We start from the raw sequence: 19,380 nt of genomic DNA on the forward strand, positions 1-19,380 counted from the left end.
AGCCTCTATCCCAGCCCGCTGCGCGCTTGGGACCAGCCCTGTCGGCACAAGGACGTTTTGCGGGTGGCCCCGAACCCGCTCGGTACCCGGTGGTGGTTCCGTCACCTTCGGGGCAAAGTGCACCCGTGGCTGCTGCTGCTGGGGAGGCTCGGGGGTTATAAGCACAGCAAACGCCTGGCAGGAATGCTGCTCGGATGGGCTGTCCGCAGGATCCGCGGCGCAGGGAGAGCCGCAGCCTCCCGGCCTGGCAGCGGAGCCGTGGCTAATCCCTGCAAGSCTTTGCTAGGCACTCCCCACTGCTAATTTATTTAATTACTTTTTGACCGTGCCTGTATTTTTTGCTATCCACAACTGCATGGCACAAGTCCGTGGCCTCGAGCCATTTGGTTTGGCAGAGGGTAATTCCCTGCAGTTACTCAGATGTGGTATTGGGCTTTTCAGAGAAGGAGCTTATTTGCCTTTTGCCTTAGAAATGACTTGATCTCTGCCTTTTGAAAACATGACTTTGTATTTACAGCTCTCTGTTTTGTTTTGTTTTCTCTAATAAATTGTATTCCTTAGGCACATTGTTGCAGCGCTGGAATGTCCCCAAAAAGCTACAGATGAGCAGACAAATGGCTAGCTCTGGTGTGCCTGGGGGCAAAGGAGATAGTTCTGTTTTAGTCCTTATTGTGGGCTTATCGACATTAGGAGCGGGTGTCTATGTAAGTAGCAAGGTAGTTCACTGCAAGACACTGCGATTCGTCTCTCCTGTTGAGCAATTGCTGCCTTCCAGCTAATGTTGCTTAGCTTTTACCTCTGTAGCTTTTTCTTGCTTTGGAGAACTTCAAGAGGAGCTAACCGAACCTGGCTGGAAATTAACTTTTTACAATCAATTTCTACTGTAATTTCAGTTACCTTTTAGCTTTTTACTATAAAGGTGCTCCTTTTTTTTTTTTTTTTATTTAAACCCACTATGACCCACTTGTCTCCTATGTGCTGTCAGCCCGTAGTTGAGCAAATTTGCAGTTGGCAAATTTGATGGTTCATACTTTTAAAACCAATGCAAACCATTGTTTGCCAAATCTCAACTCAGAAGATCAATGTTTAACTTCTGTAAACCCAGTACCAGTGAACATACGTTAACATCCTGCTYAAAGTTTTAAAAGCCTAACAGTTTTTTGTTAGATTTAGGGAATAAATCAAATTCCCAGAGGGTGAATTCATGAGGAGAAAATGGTACCTGGAAGTGGATAGTGGGTTTTTTCTTTTGAAGATCTCTCTCTTTGAGGATCACGTTCATCAAAAACTCCAAGTCCTGTTTTTATCCCAGTGAAACTCTTCACACGCAGAAGGCTCCTGGGGAAAAAAAAGCATTTCAAAAAATGTACGTTGAGAAAAAGTCTCTTCCTAGTCCTTTTAAATAAACTTTGCTGTGCCCTGTTGTCCTTCCATAGTTTTTCCATCTACCAACTCCTGCTGAGTTGCTGTAGCTAGGAATGTAGGCAAACTAGTCAAGAAAGTGTTTTAAGATTATTTGCAGGCTTGAGAGAGGAGGAAACTTTATTCTGGAGGTTTCCCAGTGTGAAGAGCTTCCTTGGGAAGTGGAACCATGCTTTAATGGAGTGGATATCCACCAGAATTGGCCGGATTGAATAACTGGCAAGGTGGCTGGGCTAAAACATACAAGGAAAGGGCCAGAAAYCATGGGCATATGGGCCCTGTGGCTGAAAGACTGTTTTTAACTTCACTCCTTAGCTGCTGAAAGGCTAAGTATAAAAGCAAAATCTTGTGTTATTAGTTATAATGAAAACGTTACTTAGGAAATTGGATCTTTTGTGAGAGCTCATGTTCCCACCTCTTCCTGCACTCCACGCTGGAAAGCAAATGCCACATCTGAGCCAGACCTTTTATTCTGAATACAAAAGATGGCTTAAACAGTGAGAGGCCTTCCCAGTCCAAGTCCTCAGACAGAAGTGTGTTTGCTTCTGCTTGTAGCACTGGTGGGGTTTTGTTTGTGTGTTATTTTTGACAAACAAGGTAACTGAAAATGCACTCTGCTTTTCCCGGGATCTGATAATTACATGTCTTTGAGAGCATTCAATCCTCTTTCCCTCTTCTCTCTCATTGCCTGTCTTCACCTACAGTTCTGCAGCGTCATCATCTCAGATCCCCTTCTAGATCACTAACGTCTTCGGGTGCTCCTGGGAAAGCTGGCAGCAACCTACTGTTGTACTTAATTGTAGGAGGAACAGTCACTGGGGCAGGAGTTTATGTAAGATGCTTCCATAAGTGTGTTTATTTTCTCCTGTGGTTGTGTGGAGGGGACCTTCCCCTACATAACACCAAATTAGCCATCACCTCTAACCAAACCGCCTGTGCTCTGTGGCCTCCAATACTTTATCTAAAGGGACATTGCCAAATAAATTCTTTTGTTAATTTGTGCAGGACTGGACCTCTTTGTTTTCTAACCAGCAGAGAAGCACAAGCCACTTAACATATTTCTCCAACATCCGTAATCTTGGCATACAGGAAAGGAAATAAATCAACTAAATTTAAATATATTAGAGAAGAGAAAGCGTACCTACCTGCAGTTGTGATCTCTTCAGAGAAGAGTATTAAAACAGCACTCTGCTATCTAGCAAAGTACAGAGTTCTCTGTGTTATTGGAAAGAACTTGGCATTGTCCCTTTGGAAAAATTTCTCCTGCAGTTTTGACGTTTTGCATGTATATAGTTCCCTTTTTTTATAAGTGATTGTATTTAAAGTTGCTGTATGCTGCCCTTCAGGCTTGCTTTAAAGAAACCTCATGGTTCTGCTTCTTGCAAACACAATGTTAGTTTTGCTAACTTAAGTTTTACATGTTTAAGCATAAAGGTTTTACAAATATTTTATCCTGATTTTTGCAGCACTGGTGAGTTCTCTATTTCTGGTACTTTTAATGTTGCTTCATTGCCCTTGGTAGGCTTTTGTCTGCCTCTGCTCTTCTTCATGCTCTGCATACAGCTCCTTGGGTCTCATCTGAGACTTTGTCCTATTTGTGGTGTTACAAAACTCCTGATCTTGGAGATTGGTAAAATTTGAAACATCTAGGGAGTAAAAGAGATATTAAATCCTCAAAAGAATTAACTTCTGGTCTGAGTTTCCATGTCGTAACACTTCCATTACAATAAATGGTTTAKTGTCAGCTGCAGCATTACCCGTCTTGCCTTTAAATGTAGGAGGCTTTTATTTCATGCTGGAGACATTCCCGTTTTAACACTTTGACAATTCAAAATAAAGCATCGGGATAAACAGTTGTATTTCAAACTGTCCTGATACTTGTTTCCTTTTAACTTGCTTTGCATTGAGCAGAAATGTAGTGCATATAAGATTTGGATTATCAGCTGACTGTTGCCTAAAAAATATTTGCTTCCCTTTTATTAATCGAGGAGGGAAGCAGCTCRCTGTGACCTGCTTCCAGCCTCCTCGTTATCTTTTGCATCCCTGTATTGCACTTTTTTCTTGGATGTTAACATGTTGATTTAAAAAATATCCCATGCTTGTGTCTCTCTAAATTGTAGCCTCAAAATAGATCACCAAGTTTGTAGTCAAGGCTAACTTTAACAAAAACAAAGCCAAAAAGTGACCATTTGGAGGAAACAGTTGCAGCCAGAAGCTGTCATTAGGAGCAGCCAACGCTTCCATTTCCTAAGAGCGCTGTTGATGCTAGTGATGGTAGCAGTGCTAGTGTCATGCATGTGACATTGAGCCTAGAGCCAGCTAATGAGGTTGTTTACCAGTGCTGTCCAGCTGCTCTAAGCTGCTGTAAGAGCTGGGAGCTGCTTTTTGCCCTGACTTTGCTCCCCTCCTCTGCAGCCTGCTGCTGTGCTGTTTGCCATGGCTTAGCCTTGCAGGAAGCCTTGACGTTTGGTGACGTCCCCTTTGTTGCAYGGGGTTCCTCTTGAAAAGGGTCTCCAGCCCAAAGACCCAACATCTGCATGAAGCTCTGTTGCATGTGGAAAGCACCCAGGAAACTGAGCCTCATCTTGGCACAGATAGAGCAGATCTCTTTCCAAGCATGTTCCTCTCCCAGCTAGGTATACCTGCCTCTATGGGCACTTTTCCAGTGAGGTGTATTTTGATCTGCTGGCTTCAACTGGAAGCTGATGGCTTTCATTCAAGCAGGTTAGACAAAAGCCTGTCAGGGATAGGAGCAGAATGCTGCCTCCATGCCGTAACGCACACACAGTAAATATCTCCTTTTCTGCTTCCAGGTATACAAAATATTGAAAGAAAACAAAGAGCGATTCACTAGCCGTGTCACAACAATAACTTCACGATCTGAAAAAAGTGAATCAGCTCCTGCTGGTGAGTATGAGCCTGCTGGTTTTAGGTCTGGATCATTGTTTTTTCCTTTAAGCTGCTAACTTGGTCCTCTGAAGCAAACTGAGCAGAACAGGTATAAAAAGAGAGATCAGCCTAAGCTCTGCCTTGAGAGCATTTTTGCTTCTCAGTATGTTATGTTTTATGTGAATTTCCATGTTCTCCCAGCATGGAAGGTGGTGCTAGCTTTCCTTGACGTAAAACAAACCCCCATTTTACAGATGATCATAATGATAACATAGGTAGCCCCTCGAGACTCCCTTCTGCACTTGTAGCCTTCTGTGCTACAAGGAGAGAAGAGTTAGCTCTGCTCTGGGCATAGCTCCTACCCCATCTGGCAAAGACACTGTGATTGCAAGGGAATAGCATGATCTGCCAGCACAAAATCCTCTGTGCTGTGCCACTTGCCTGCTCCATGCATAGAGGAAGAACAAGGAAAGGATATCATGCTTGGATTGTGCTTGGAGGGAGAGACCAAGGCAGTTAATGCAGCTCTTGTTGGTGTCTTTCAAGCTATATGTGGTCCATAGGCTACCCATCAAATATCTCTTTTAATACATGGGATCCAAGTTGTAGTATCTGGACAGTTGAGCCAAAGGGTTGTATTTCAAAATAAGAAATATTGGCTTTGAGTCCTGGAAGACAGGGTATATTATGTCTTATAAAACCAACAGAAAGAATATCCTGGAGACAGGCCAGAAAACCGGTTGCTTTGGTTTGGGGAGGGGGATAAAACCTTTATATTGAGACTGAGGTTGGAGGAGAGGGAGCTGAGGGTTAAACACTGAAGCAGAGGTCTTAGTCCATGTTTTGGGGAGCTTTGCCCCTTTATAGTGGTGAGCCCATTAGTCCTCTGGTTTCCTCGAGTCCTTCATGAACTGTGGTTTCCTAAATGTATCTTGGTTAACTTGCGCCTAAGTCGCTGTCTTTTCTGTTTCAGATGCAGACACTGCCTCTCAAGGCACAGCAGGTGAGGTGAAATGATCTCAATGGTAATATTTAACTGACTGTTTTATTCCTAGATTCAATTTAGCTACATGTTGCTTAGAAACAGGATTGGCATGTGGGAGGAAATGCATTCTTGTAAAAACTCAAAAGTTGGTCTCTTGGAATGGGATTAAAGAATAAATAAACCATGGAACTGTTGGAGTGGTTTTATGAACTCCTTTACTTTCATATAGGCTGTTCACTGAATGACCAGTGCAGAGTTTTGGTCTTGCCCCCTGTTGATTCATGTCCTCAAAAGTAAAGAATATTTGAACTAGGTAAAACACTTGGTAACTTGTATTTTCCAAATAATTCTGTATTTTTTTCTCTAATTTAAATGACATCCAGGTCATGTAGAGCACTCTGAGGTCTTTTCTCCTGGTGTTCCAAATAATCTTTTGAGTATGTCACTCCTTTGAGCAAACTGTCACCTACTGTAAAACCTGAATGTTGAATCTCTAAAGCCAAACGTATTTTTGCCTTCCTGGGAATACTGTGTAGAAAATACCCTGATCTTATCTGAAGCTTCTGAAGTTGCATGTTGAATATCAGATATGAGTTCTGTAGCTCTTTGACTTTACAACCACTTCTTGCAGCTGTGTAAATAGTAGATTGATTTATAAAATCAACTTTTTGAAAGCCTGCTAGAGGAGTAGCACTTSTTCAGAGAGAAGTAATGAGCCTTGAAACCTGTTAACAGGCTGTCCTGACAGTTGTACTTGATTCCTTCTTTCTTAAACTACAAAGAAGAGGATCTGTAATGGATGAGTAAAAGCCACGTGATCGTGGCTGTGCTACTGGGTATTCCAAAGCTCTGCAATTGCTTCTAGGCTTGTCTGCAGATCTAACTTTAAAAAATATCATTTGTGGAAATCTGACAACTTGATTTATGCAGGAAGTGAAGAATCCGCATGGTTCTCCAGAAATATTTTGGGGTGGAAGGAAAGGGGTGGAGAAGRTGCTTGAAGGGCAGCCTGCTGACACCTGCGTGGCAAAGGCAGCTCATGACACTCTTGTTCTTTGCGGTTGGGCAGTTTTCCCTGCTTTATTTGCAGTAAACTGTCCAATCTGTCACCTGCAGCTCCAGGAGCTCGCCCTGAGGTCCCATCTCACGTTCCTTTCCTGCTAATTGGTGGAGGAACTGCTGCTTTTGCTGCTGCCCGATCCATTCGGGCTCGTGACCCTGGTGCCCGGGTAAGAGATGCCCTGTTCTAGAGCTGTGTGGATGGCTGAATACCAGTGCTTGCTTCAGAGCCTTTGTGGTGTGTTTTGACGTTTGCCTGACGTTGATGAAGCTGACGTGTTTCCTGATCAATTAAAGGTGCTGATTGTGTCTGAAGATCCTGCCCTGCCCTATATGCGTCCACCTCTTTCCAAAGAACTGTGGTTTTCAGACGATCCGCACGTGACGGAGACCCTGCGATTCAAACAGTGGAATGGCAAAGAGAGGAGGTACGTGTCCCGTGTGCCTGTTGCCTTTTGCACCAGAAGAACAGACCACTTTGTGGTGTTTCTTGGACTCCAGCATGGAGTGCGGCTTCTTGGGGATGTTAGCTCACCATGCTGAGGTGTTTCAGTGAGAAGTGGCAGATTGAAAGATGTGGCAGTGCTGGTCACTGCCAAAGCAAGTGTTACTTCAAACACCAGAGTTAAYGTAGTACTAAATACAACGTAAAACTTGCTGTAATCCCCTTAAAAATAGCCCCTTGACATTCAAAATCCTATGAAATAAATTAATAGCAAAGATGAAGATGCAGCCTCACAGCTTGTGACAGATCTGCAGGTTCTCTGTTTGGATTCCTGTGACTCAGCATGATCGGCATTACTCTCTTAACCCTTGAGCTTAAGCAGTGCGAAGACCCTAATGGTGCATTTAAAAAGGGATGAGAACTAAAGTGGTAATTGTAAAATGACTGATATCGCACAAAAAGTGGAACTTGCTTGATAATGTAGGGTTTTTTTTTCCCTTACAGTATATATTTCCAGCCTCTGTCATTCTACGTGCCTGCTCGGGATCTTCCTTTTGTAGAAAATGGGGGAGTAGCAGTTCTGCGTGGCAAGAAGGTGGGTGCAGTGCTAGTTGTTCTCACATCCTACAGCTCTTCAAGTAGAGCTTACGGGCTACGCTGATACTAAACAACCGTAGAAGATGTGGCAAGGTTGGCTAAGGAGAATATGAAAATAGTTGGGCCGAAGTATTTGAAGCGCTAGCTAGGTAAGAAGCAGGCATGGTTTGAAAGTAGGAAGTTATCAGGGGTAGCAGCGAGCTGAGAGAAAATGAGGAAGATGAAAGGATAAGATTAAAGTTTGAGTTTGAGACATACCCATGTGCAGAACCTAGGAGAAAGGATGAGATACATTGGAGCTTAGGCTATATCATTCAGAGAGATTAAGATAAGGAGAGTCATATGTAATGTGTAATGGACTCTAACATGAGCAAGAGCATCGTGCAGAAGCAGCAGGATGGTGAAAGGGGTTTGGTGTGAGGCATCCAACATGTTTGCTTCCTCCCTTTCCTAAATATCACTGAAATTAAGATTTCAGAGTCCTCTTACTGCTGATCTGTGTTAGGTGTCTGAGCTCATTCCTTGGAGTTAGATCCTGGGAAGATCAGTATGAATTATGATTGTTGCCAAGAGAAGGTGCCGGAATTCCTACTTCCAGGCTCTTTTTCCTCTTGCTACTTCCTATCTACGTCTCTCTCTCCAAAATATACAGGAACTTAAAGATGGGAAAATGTTACTTCCATGTCTACCTCTCCACTCAATAGCTTGTGCAGTTTAACTGAAGTGGCTTCCACTTAAACTTCCACGAGCTCTCCTGATTTTATTTTGCAGGTTGTGCATATGGATGTTAGAGGCAATGTAGTGAAACTCGATGATGGTACCCAGATCTCCTATGACAAATGTCTAATTGCCACTGGTGAGTTTTCTGCTATTTGTTCTCTGTCTTGTGGCAGGTTTCTGATTTTAGTGGGGTTTATCKGAGGAGGAATCCTCTGCAATACATTTCAAACACTTTTCACAGCAGTCATTTGAAGGGCAGTCACGCAGACAAATAAATGTGCCAGTTGTAGATTTTACCTTTCTCACCCAGTTCTGAGACCTCCAAAGTTCTGCTTGGTGAAAACCCAAAAGAAAAGGGGACTTCATCAGCTTGATAAGGGAACTCCCGTACAGTACAGCCTCTTGAGAACCTGCTTGTAGTAGTGGCAAGAACAACAAGCAGGGTTTGCCTGGGCAAAATATTGCTGCAGTGTGCAGTTTAGTGCCCCAGCTCGCTGCAGTTAAACTGGAGCTTAGTGTCTCCAATCAGTGGAGCAAGGTATGACATTAGATTTTGTGTCCCACAGTGATTTCCTGGGTTMCCCAGTGATCTCTCCCTGATCTTTCCTGATCAGATCATTCTTACATAATTTTTCATGTAAAAAAATCCAGAGAGCAACAAGGGGGAGAGCATGTTCTAACAGCGGGAGGGGACTAGTGCAGGTGCAGTGTTTGACTACATAGTTTCATGGCCAGTGACATTGCCAGCGGTGTCATTAATCGCACTCTTCCTATCTATCCTTAGGTGGTTCCCCAAGGAATCTACCTGCAATAGAAAGAGCAGGAAAAGATGTACAGCAAAGACTGACACTGTTTCGCAAGGTAATCTCTGGGTGCTGCTGGGCCTGGGGTGACCTTGAAGAAATGGGTACAACTATTATAATTTTCAACTTGTTAGCTCCTCTCCTTTCAGTCCAGGACGTAATTGCCTCGGCAGCAGTGTCCTTCAGCCAATAAGCAGGGGTGCATTTTTTCATTTCTTCTTTTTGCCCAAGCACCTCTACCTTCCCCATTGCCGGAGGGTTGAAAGCTGTAACAGTGTGTGATTTTTAGTTTCCCTTCTGTATGGCTTTCCTGCATCTCCCAAGCCTTTTAAAAGCAAGAAAAATGTAAGCTCTGTCCACAACTGCAAGTCAGTTTGGACTGCTGGGTGGCCTTCAGGACCATGAGCAGTCACTGGAAGCTAACTTAGTGCCCTACCTTGGTGCCACTCCTGTGGTTGAATGTATGTCACATCTCAGCAGTGCATGGGCCACATGCTGGACTTTGTCCCAAGGCAGGATAGAGGTTGCTCTTGCTCTCCAAAACTTAGCTTGAGCGTGAAGTTGAGTGTGTGCATTAGCTCTTGGATTCGCTTTGGTAGCTTTCTGATGAACTAATTCAAGCCTCCTTGAAGTACTGTTAAATAAGTTAATGTTTAGTAACTTCATTTTAATTTGCTTTTGACAGTTAGTGGAAAATGCAGGCATCTGAGTTTGCTTCCTAGTTCAAAATGATAAAACAAATCTGCATCTTCAGGCAATAATTGCATAATGAAAGTAAAGAAGCTTGCACAGACACTAGGAAGCCAGAGGAAACACTGGAGGAGGGAGAAACACATTTCTTTTTATGACTTGGAGAGAGTATTACTCCTCTTTCAAGGGAAAAAATACTGAGAAATGCATTTTCTGCTGCTACTGCTGTCCAAGTATATCTGAAAAGGGAATAAATCTTCTTTCAGATTGAGGACTTCAAAAATCTGGAGAAGATATCGAGAGAGGTCAAGTCCATCACAATTATTGGTGGTGGTTTTCTTGGTAGTGAGCTGGCCTGTGCCCTGGGAAGAAGAGGTAAGTTTGGACCCACAGGCAGCTTGCCTTCAGCCTGGCACCTTGGCAGAAGCAACAGGCATGGAGTACAAGCACCTTGACGTTATAAACTTCCTTTTCATTTCCCCACTGCTGATTTTTTTGCACAGATTTGCAGTTTGCCTGAAATAACCTTAATGCACATGCCTTTTGTGGGCTCTATGGCCTGACCTGCATGTCCATTTTCACTCTCATTAGCTGTCAGGCAGCAGCTGACTCCAGACGTTTTCTGGAAGTTGGGCTCTCTAGAAGCTCTGCAGGCTAGGGCATGTTGCAAAGTCATTCCACCCTGTAGAGAACATTATATTTGCTCTGTCAATACTAAAGCCACCCTGAAATTAATGTTTCGAAGAGGCTGTGAAAATTTGCAAACTTATTCTCAAGTGTCTGCAGCTTTTTGAAGCTGCAGATTTCCAAGAAGGGAAGTTGCCTCCAAAATGTTGTTCATCTTGTATCATAACTGCATGTCAGCCTAGAGTTTGCAGGCATACAGTGGCTAATTACTTTGTGACTCCCGTGTAAAATCTAGAACTCTGAATTATTGAAAAAATTATTCAAACTCCTTGTCTAAAGTAAACTAGAGCATCTGCTTGTGTTGTGAAATCTGCACTGCTCCTCCTTGTCCGTGACACAGGACGCCTGTTCTCTGCTTGCCTTGCAGCACGAACCAGAGGCCTGGAGGTGATTCAGCTGTTTCCGGAGAACGGCAACATGGGCAAAGTCTTGCCTGAATATCTGAGCAACTGGACTACAGAGAAAGTCAGGAGAGGTGACGCTGCTCCTCAGTCCTCCTGCTCTGCGAGTGCCGGGGCTGTGGTGTTGAGGCCAGCAGCTCTCTTGCAGCCGCTTCTTTTGAAGTAGCTCTGCCTGTTTTGTCAGCAAGAAACTGGGTCCCTTGCAAGGTGGCCCAAGTGCAAAACAGAACTGGTCATGGCTCGGGCTTGTCCATGGGCAATTTGGGTTGCATGGAGCAGTTCTTAGGGGTTTCCTTGGGAAAGTCAAGCCAAATGTGCATGGTGGTGCTGCTGTGATTATCGCTCTGGTCGGCCACACACAGAATGGTCCCTACTGCTGTGAAGCTCTCGAGCTGCTTCAGCAACTGCCATAATCTGTAACCAAAGTTGTGTAAGACTTCTGCCTGGCCTCCTCTTCTGAGCTACTCTAGCCTCAGATAATTTTTCATATTCTAGCCCAGTCCACTCAGCCTAGAGTCATTTTGAGAGGACTGTATAGCTACATGCCTTGAACGTGCACCTTGGCCAAACAAATTGCTGTAGTGTTTAGCTCATAAACTCAGTAAAGACCAAGACACTCTTTTTTTCCCTTTGCTATGTTTAGTGCAGAATACATTTCTGTGCATTGGTAAGTAGAGTTGGGGATAGGAGGAGGGAAAATAGAGCTGGTGTGGAGGTGTAAGGCCCTGTAACTTGGTGGGAGTGAGTTTTCTTTCCATTCTAGAAGGCTTCTTCGTAGGACTTGTGGGTCTTGCTGTGGCAGATGTTGTGTATTCCTAGTGCTCTAGGAATGAGGCTTTGGGCCAGTCGAGTCTTGTGGATGTGACCATGTTGTTAKGAGACATGTATTTTGTGTGTTGTTTCCATAATTCTCTCAAACTCGTTAGCTGTTTCTCTTCGTGCTTCACTCAACACAATGTTGCCACAGGTAGCAAAAATAAGGTGGTTGTTCATGGTTCCCAGTCTGTGCTCTGCTTTGCCTGCATCTGTGTGTGGACCACAGGCAGCAGCTGAAATCTGTTTAGCCCCGAGCAAGTAGTTATGTGCTGTTTTTGTTTCCAGAGGGTGTTAATGTCATGCCTAATGCCGTGGTGAAGTCTGTCTCTGTGAGAGGCAAGCGGCTGGTGATTGAACTGAAGGATGGCCGAAAGGTAACTGTGATGTAAAAGCAGGAAGAGGGCAGAGTTTGCAGGCGCCCTGAGAGAGGATTAAAGTAATAATTCCAAATTCCCAAACAGGTGGAGACTGATCACATTGTGGCTGCAGTAGGGCTCGAGCCTAACGTGGAATTAGCCAAGTCTGCTGGTCTAGAGGTGGACTCTGACTTCGGTGGGTTCAGGGTGAATGCCGAGCTGCAGGCACGCTCCAATATCTGGGTGGTGAGTATCTCTGCACAGAGACTCTCAGGAGACAGGGGACATCTGCCTCGTTAGGCTGGCGTAGAGCTGAACCCCYGGCTTGCTTGGGGGCTGGTGTGTGTCCATGGGGTGAATGGGGGCAAAGCAACGAGTCGTGGGAGCGGCCGCAGCGCAGATCCCGCCGGCAGCCGCGGAGCCCATTCATGCAGCACGGCCCAGTTTGTTGCTGTGGCGACGCCGTGCACGTTTCTCAGTGTTTGTACCGTGTAAGAGGAGTTGAGGCTGTCTAAAGATAGCGCAGAGATCGCTCTATTGCATAAGAGTCCCTTTGGTGGGAGTCAAGACTTTGATGCTTCTGGAACAAACATGCCCGATCCTGCCTTAGTTTTCAGAAGACCAGTGAGAAATGCTGTGAGGATGGGAGCTGCATAGCCTGGGCAGGGGGAGAGAGCAGGCTTTGTCAGGAAAAGCTGTTCATTTTTTCACTCAGTTTTCTCATTCTGATGCCTTTCATGCTTTGTGTGTTAATTCAAAACCTTGTGTGTCTGTGTTCAGCCTTCACTGCCTGCATTTCTCTTTAAGGCAGGGGATGCTGCCTGCTTCTATGATATCAAGCTAGGCAGGAGACGCGTGGAGCACCACGATCATGCCGTTGTGAGTGGAAGACTAGCTGGAGAAAACATGACAGGAGCTGCAAAGCCCTACTGGCATCAGTCCATGTTCTGGTAATGCTGATTTCCTCTTCCTCCGTTTCTCATTTGGCCAGGTTGCAGGGGCTATGACAAGATGCACCTTGTAAAGGTTTCTGTTTCCTGASTGTACTAAAATACTTCAGCAAATAACTCCACAGCTCTTGTTCCCAGAAGCTTAGGGAAGAGGAGGACATTTGAGCTTTAATATACTTTAATCCAAGAATTTAAAAGCACTTGGAAGTGTTTTTCTTTCCTGCAAATCCCAGTTATTCCCCAAGTGTGTCATATTTGGCAAAGCAAGCAGCAGTGAAGAGCAGCCCCTCATCTTCTGAATCCTTTAAAAAAAAATCTGTTAGTACAAGATGGGTCAGAAATTTAAAGCTAGCAGGAGTTTAAATAGGGGGAAAGAGGGTTTCCCCAAAAAATCTCTGCAGAAATTGTTATTTCTGGCTGCCATCCTTTATCTGAATGTGCAATCGGCGTGCCTGGAAAGATGTTACTGCTTCAGTGCTAAACCTCTGGAGAAGAACCAAAACACAGAAGCGTCCCTCTTAGTTGTATTTTTTCTTCATGCTCCTCTGACCGTGACATAGGTGCAGACGGTGGGAGGGCCGTGAGTTAAGTCCCGTGTTCCGCTGACAGGTGTTGGCTCGGGACGTTTGCCAGCCCCCACCAAGTGACACTTCCTGCTCTCCTAAAAAGCTGGCAGGTAGCAGCAGCAACTCTTACTTTACTTTCTTTTTTCATGATGTTGAGAATCACTCCTGAGCTCTGACTTATTTACTGCTGGGTGCCTAATCTGGTTAGTTGGCAGGCTGCTGGTATTCGTGTCAGTGCCCAGCGTGAGTTTGAGATTCTGGCCAGGAAGGTAGCAGTGGCCACGTAGAGATAGCCAGGCTGTTTCATATGATGCAACATGGCTGGGAACACCTTTGATTTGATTTCTTGGACCTCAAACCATGGCTGCATTGGCTCCTAAAAACACCCCAGTTCATATCCGACAAGGTCCAGTAAAAGAAAGTGGTAAAGGAATGTGCCTTTTTCTTCAATTGTCCTTAAATGCGGTCTCTGAAATGTCTATTAAATAATTCAGGGCTGCCAAGTCTTCTGAGCAGTGCCGGAAGTTTGGCCAAATGTTTTTATTTGGACCTGCACACAGATTTGCTGCTACCCTAGCTTGGTCCCCAAATCATGTAGTATTAAGCAAGCAAAAAGATTTCACAAAAGTCCCCACTGCTCAAGCTTGAGTCCTAAGATGAGGCAGGTAACTTGCTGGAGTGATGAGATACCTGCAGATACTGGAAGCTGTCCAGCACCCTCCAAAGAAGTAGGCCCCARGTATTTGAAGTTTTGTTCATCGACTGTTTTGTTCCCAAACTGATGGCCTTTGACTCTGTCGTGATTCCTCATTCCAGTGGCAGACTGCTGAGAAAATAAGGTTATTATTAGGTGAATCTTTGCAGTGCCGTGGTTAGGTCAGCATGGAAATATTAGAGAGGTGTTTGTTTCCTGTGTTTTTTTTTTCCTATGGTTTTGAGTGGCCATGATAGATAAAATAGGAACTATGCTGAGTAGGGAGGATGAAGATACCTGCTCCTGTGTTTGAGACAGGAAAAAGCATATGGTTGTTCCAAGACACTGTCATCTGTGTGCACCTAGGGAACTGCAATTACATGACATTAAGAAAGTCTTTTTACTTCATCTCTTGTCATTATTTTCCTGTGATAATTTGGTAGCTATGTAGCTTGAGTCCCTTAATGATTTCCTACTTGGAAACAACTTCCAACTTTTGCTTTATGCTGCTTGCACTGAATTAAACTGTGGTTTCAGAAAGGCTGGAGTTTATACATCCTTGCAGGAAGCAGATTTGTAACTACAAGTTACTTTCCAGGTCTGTGTTGCCCAAGTAAGTGCAAGTTTAGACCTGTGTTGTGCAGATGCAAAATAAACTACAAGAGTTTGTGAAGAGACACCAACATCTGGCAGCTGAACCACATCTCCTATGGATGGTGGAGAAATTCACAGCATGGAAGAGGCAGCCTTTGCTTCCCTGCCMTTAGATCTGTTCCTATCTACTAATTTTCTTCAAAGGAAGATGCAGAGAATGCACAAATCTGTATGGCCAGGACAAATGTTCTGGTCCCTCTGAAGCTCTCAYGTGCAGCTAAGCTGACACTATTTGGTGTTAATAATATTAATTATATAATATGATTAATATATGCAATCATGTAATAATATGTAATAACATAATTACTAAGAACATATTATATACTATTATTATTAATACAAATATATATGTGTTTATTCATTTGTGAGTGTATACACACACATATTCTTACAGATTCCTACTCTGGAGGCAACTAGAGCTTCCTATAGGGACCCACATTCTCATGTTTGGATTTAAATTTCCTTGCTAATGTATGCAGAAGAGGTGCTGTCACTTAGTCCACTTGCCAAGTCTTTACCTACTGCTCTGTTTTGTTTTCCTGTTCATTCCTAGGAGTGATTTGGGTCCCGACGTGGGGTATGAAGCCATTGGCCTTGTCGACAGCAGTTTGCCTACAGTAGGAGTGTTCGCTAAAGCAACAGCAAAGGACACACCAAAATCTGCCACGGAGCAGTCAGGTAGGAGGGACAGAGCCCTCCCTGGGAGCTGTCTGGGTGCACGAAGGGTTCTGCATCTCTCTAGAGCATCTCTCATGAGGAAAGGCTGAGAGCTGGAGAAGACTGAGCAGGGATCTTATCTATGCACATAAATATCTGAGGAGAGCTTGCCCAGAAGATGGGCTCAGATTCTTTTCCATGGTGCCCAGTGACAGGACAAGAGGCAAAAGGCACAAACTGAAGTACAGGAAGCTCCATGTGAACATAGGGAAACACTTTTTTACTGTGAGGCCTAGAACAGGTTGCCCAGAGATGTTACAGAGTCTCCATCCCTGAGAGATATTAAAAACCCTCCAGAAAGGGTCCTGGGCAGTGTGTTCCAGGTGACCCTGCTTGAGCAAAGGAGTAGAACGACAGGATCTCCAGAGGTTCCCTCCAGTCTCAACTATTCTGTGATTGTGTATGATGCTCTCAACTCAAAATCACACCTCAGTCTCCTACAAAACTCTGCTTTTTAGCTAGGCAGATAGTTTTGTCGCTCTTCTGCGCTGACTTTGAAATCGCATCTCTCCTATCTTTGCATTAGGGACGGGTATTCGATCAGAAAGTGAAACAGAAGCAGAAGCCTCAGAAGTAGCCATTTCCTCAAGCTCTTCATCCACGCCTCAAGTTCCAAAGCAAGGAGAAGATTACGGCAAAGGTGTCATTTTCTACCTCAGGGATAAAGTTGTGGTAGGAATCGTGCTATGGAACATCTTCAACAGGATGCCCATTGCTCGAAAGGTCAGTGGAGGGCTAGTCTGCTGCAGGTGGGGTTGGGGCCTTCAGCTTGCTTATCTAAAGGATTCATGAGCATATTTATTTGTGGGGGAAAAAAACCTTTTCAAATGAGAATAAATTCACTCAGATGCTTCAGAGCAGAGCTGAGCAACCTCCAAGGGCAGCCATGTCTCAGGTGGATTACGGGAGATGTCCTTGTGCTTCTCTGGCTGTTCTATTCCAAGTTGTCACAGAACAGCTTGTGTCAGGCTTACACCTYATCCTTTGCCTTTGCTCAGCTGAAGTTTGTGATCTGTAATACGTACAGGCAAGAATCACATGACACTGCGCATTAGAGTGAATTGTCCTATTTTGTGCTACTGGGTCTAATGTACAGATGTCAAAATTAGTCATATGAATAGACATCTGTGTCATCCTAGAGGCACAGCCATGAAAGGGGCCTTGAATTGCCCCTTCAGTCTGTGTCTCCTCCCCAAAGGCAGAATTAGCCCTGCAGATACAAGCTATACCTGTATCACTTTTTTAACATCTTTGGAGAACTCAGAAATAGTTTAAAGTATGAGTGCTCTCACATTCTGCCAGGGGGACTCGTTCCCAAATGAACTCTCCTTAATGCTGGAAGTTCTGTTGGTCCTTCAACTGTCAGCACATGGTTTGGGAGAGCATGGGAAAAAGCCTTGCAATGCAAGCTCTTTGTTAGAGGTGCAGGGTTTAATGCATCCATCCTTCCTTCCTTCAGATCATCAAAGATGGGGAGGAACATGCTGATCTCAATGAAGTCGCTAARCTGTTCAACATCCATGAAGACTAAACTCCAGAATGGGATCACTGCACTAGGAGTGAACGGGGCAGCTCGCTGTGTTCCCCCCTTGCTCCGCGTCCTTGTGAATATTTCCACTCACCTAGAAGTTTAACGTTTGCACCAATAAAATCAGTTTCTTCTACGTTAAATGCCATTGCTGTTTTTTTTCCGCACCTCGCTGCGTTTGGGCAGCGCTCTCCTTTTTTCCCTTGCATCAGCAGCGGAGAAGCCTGCAGAGCTGCAGCCTGTTTTCTTGCAGCACTTCCAGGCTCGCGAGCTGCACTCCTGCTGACCGGTTGTATGGAGGGCTGCACTTGTGACAGTCTCGGAAGGAGTTTGAAGCTGTTGAGAGCTACGCTCCAAACTACTGTGCCTCATCGGTGTCATTTGAGAGGGTCTTTGGCACCACCGAGGCTGTGATAGATGCCTGGACCCTGAACAAGGGCTGTGTTTTATGAATGGCCGCTGGGCACAGCGGTGGATTAGGGTGAGCACAAGGTGAAATCTGCCTCCTGGGCCCAGAGGTGTCAGCCAGCAGGGCCAGGAGCAGAAGACAGGGTGCTGCTTAGGAGGGAGCTGCTCCTCAGCCTGGGAAAGTCATAGGGACAGCTTACCCCTGTATAGACAGAGCTGAGGGCGAGAGCCTGGGGCCAGACTTGTCTCAGTGGCACCAGGTGACAAGAGGAGGCAACAGCCCAAACTGAAACACAGAAAAGTCCACCTGAAAGCATGTGGAAAAAAAAGCCCTTACATGGAGGGATTTACCTTGGGTACTCCTTGCCCAAGCAGCGTTGGTGGGTTTGTAAGGCCAGCCTAGCTGCTGGTTAGTCAGGATGTCTCAGCTTAGACGAGGTAGGTTCCTTGCTTGCATATAGGTGGTGAGGCATATGAACTTTGAAAAAAAAATACATATATATGCATATAAAAATAATCTTATCATTTACGCCTTATACCCCTATCACATCACACCAGTCAAGGGAGGAGCCTCCCCAGGGCCGAGGGGGAGCGGGAGCACCCACGTGAGCCAAGACCTTGCTGTGTTTTTAACGGGCCCTGCTTTCCACGCCGGTGCTAGCCGAGCAGTTACAGGGTGTGCAGAGCTGCAGGCTGATGTCCAGGGCGGGAGCTTCAGTCCTACACAGTCGGGGCATCCTCCTCACGCTGAGCTTTGCTTTTTGATCTACCACTGCATCACTGACCTGCCTGTGCTGGTGGCTCGTCCTCAGCTCGCGTGTCTTTCCCTGCAGACCGGGTGGGCTCCTGCAGCCGCTTTCGAAGCTCGGCCCCTTCCACACACGGCATCCGCGGTGCCCGGGGCAGCGCTGACGGCGCCGGCCCGCRGAGGCGGCCGCTGCGCAAAGCGGCTCTGGGTGCAGCGCCCGGCACTCGCCTCAGCCCAGGGCCGAAGCTGCCTCCTCCTCCTCCAGGCAGCCGCCCCCAGGCCACGCTGGGCACCACGACCCCCTGCCCCACGGCAGAGCCAAGGGCTGGGGCGGGGGGCGCCGCTCAGACCCCCCAACAGGGCTTTAAGCCTAACAGAGGTCAAGCTCAAGGCCTTTGCTGAGGGGCAAAGCCGGCCCAGCCCACGCGGCCCCGGCCCTGGAAAGAAGCAGAGGCAGCAGCCAGGAGGCCTGATGCAGGTTTTTTTCTGTACATAAGTGTTTTTGACACCACAGCCGGTTGCTTATAATAAAACAGAAATCAGAAAGAGCAGCCAGAATACACACCCAAAGGCAAAAAAACCCCTCGGCTTAAAAAAACAAAGAGGAGCCGGCCAGGCCCTGCGGACGGGGCGGCCGGCGGCCGGGAGTCCAAGGGAGAGGGAGACACCTGCCCTGGCTGGGAAGAAACACAACACAATGGAAGGAAAGGAAAAAAAAAAGCAAACAGAAAAACCCACCAGAGGCTCCGGAGCAGGGGAAGAGCCAGGGAAAAAGGAAAAAAAAAAAAAAAAAAAACAACAGAAATGAACAGATTGTCCCGTCCTCCAGAGTCCTGTTAGCACCTGTACAATAAAACTGTACCAACTCGGCGCCACTGCTCCGACCCGCCGCGGGCCGGGCCCCCTCTCCCGCAGAAGGCTCCTGGGGAAGCGTCGGGGGCTGCTGGAGCCGGGAAGGGCCCTTGGGAGCCAGGATGGAGCAGGCGGCGAGAGGCCCCTGCCCCTGGGAGCTGCGGCTGCCGGAGGGCGGGAAGGAGCCAGCGCCGGGCCCAAGCGCTCGGGCACGGGGAGTGCTGGAGAGGAGCCGGGGAAGAGCCCCCTGCCCCAGCGGAGCTCACATCGTCACAGTGATACAGACTCAGCAAAACAAACAACCGAGAAAAACAAAAAAAAAAAAAAAAAAAAAAAACCCAAAGGAAACATTACAAATTAAATACTAATTAAATAAATACTATGGAAGACGTC

The 19,380-nt window shown here is 45.9% G+C and overlaps 1 protein-coding gene across 1 annotated transcript; it reads left to right on the forward strand.

Annotated features, from left to right (window-relative positions):
* The first annotated feature begins 313 nt into the window (after positions 1–313).
* AIFM1 (apoptosis inducing factor mitochondria associated 1) lies at positions 314–17,114 on the forward strand. The gene is made up of 16 exons (XM_026038997.1): positions 314–704; positions 4,236–4,329; positions 5,285–5,314; positions 6,413–6,525; positions 6,653–6,783; positions 7,305–7,395; positions 8,169–8,253; positions 8,902–8,978; positions 9,877–9,985; positions 10,665–10,772; positions 11,800–11,888; positions 11,976–12,116; positions 12,678–12,820; positions 15,288–15,412; positions 15,978–16,174; positions 16,911–17,114. The coding sequence occupies exons 1-16, from the start codon at positions 603–605 to the stop codon at positions 16,980–16,982; spliced, it is 1,707 nt and encodes a 568-aa protein (XP_025894782.1). The 5' UTR covers positions 314–602; the 3' UTR covers positions 16,983–17,114.
* Positions 17,115–19,380: the final 2,266 nt, after the last annotated feature.

Source organism: Nothoprocta perdicaria, unplaced genomic scaffold, assembly GCF_003342845.1.
Source record: "Nothoprocta perdicaria isolate Ctin4 unplaced genomic scaffold, notPer1 scaffold_22, whole genome shotgun sequence".
NCBI classification, from domain to species: domain Eukaryota; kingdom Metazoa; phylum Chordata; class Aves; order Tinamiformes; family Tinamidae; genus Nothoprocta; species Nothoprocta perdicaria.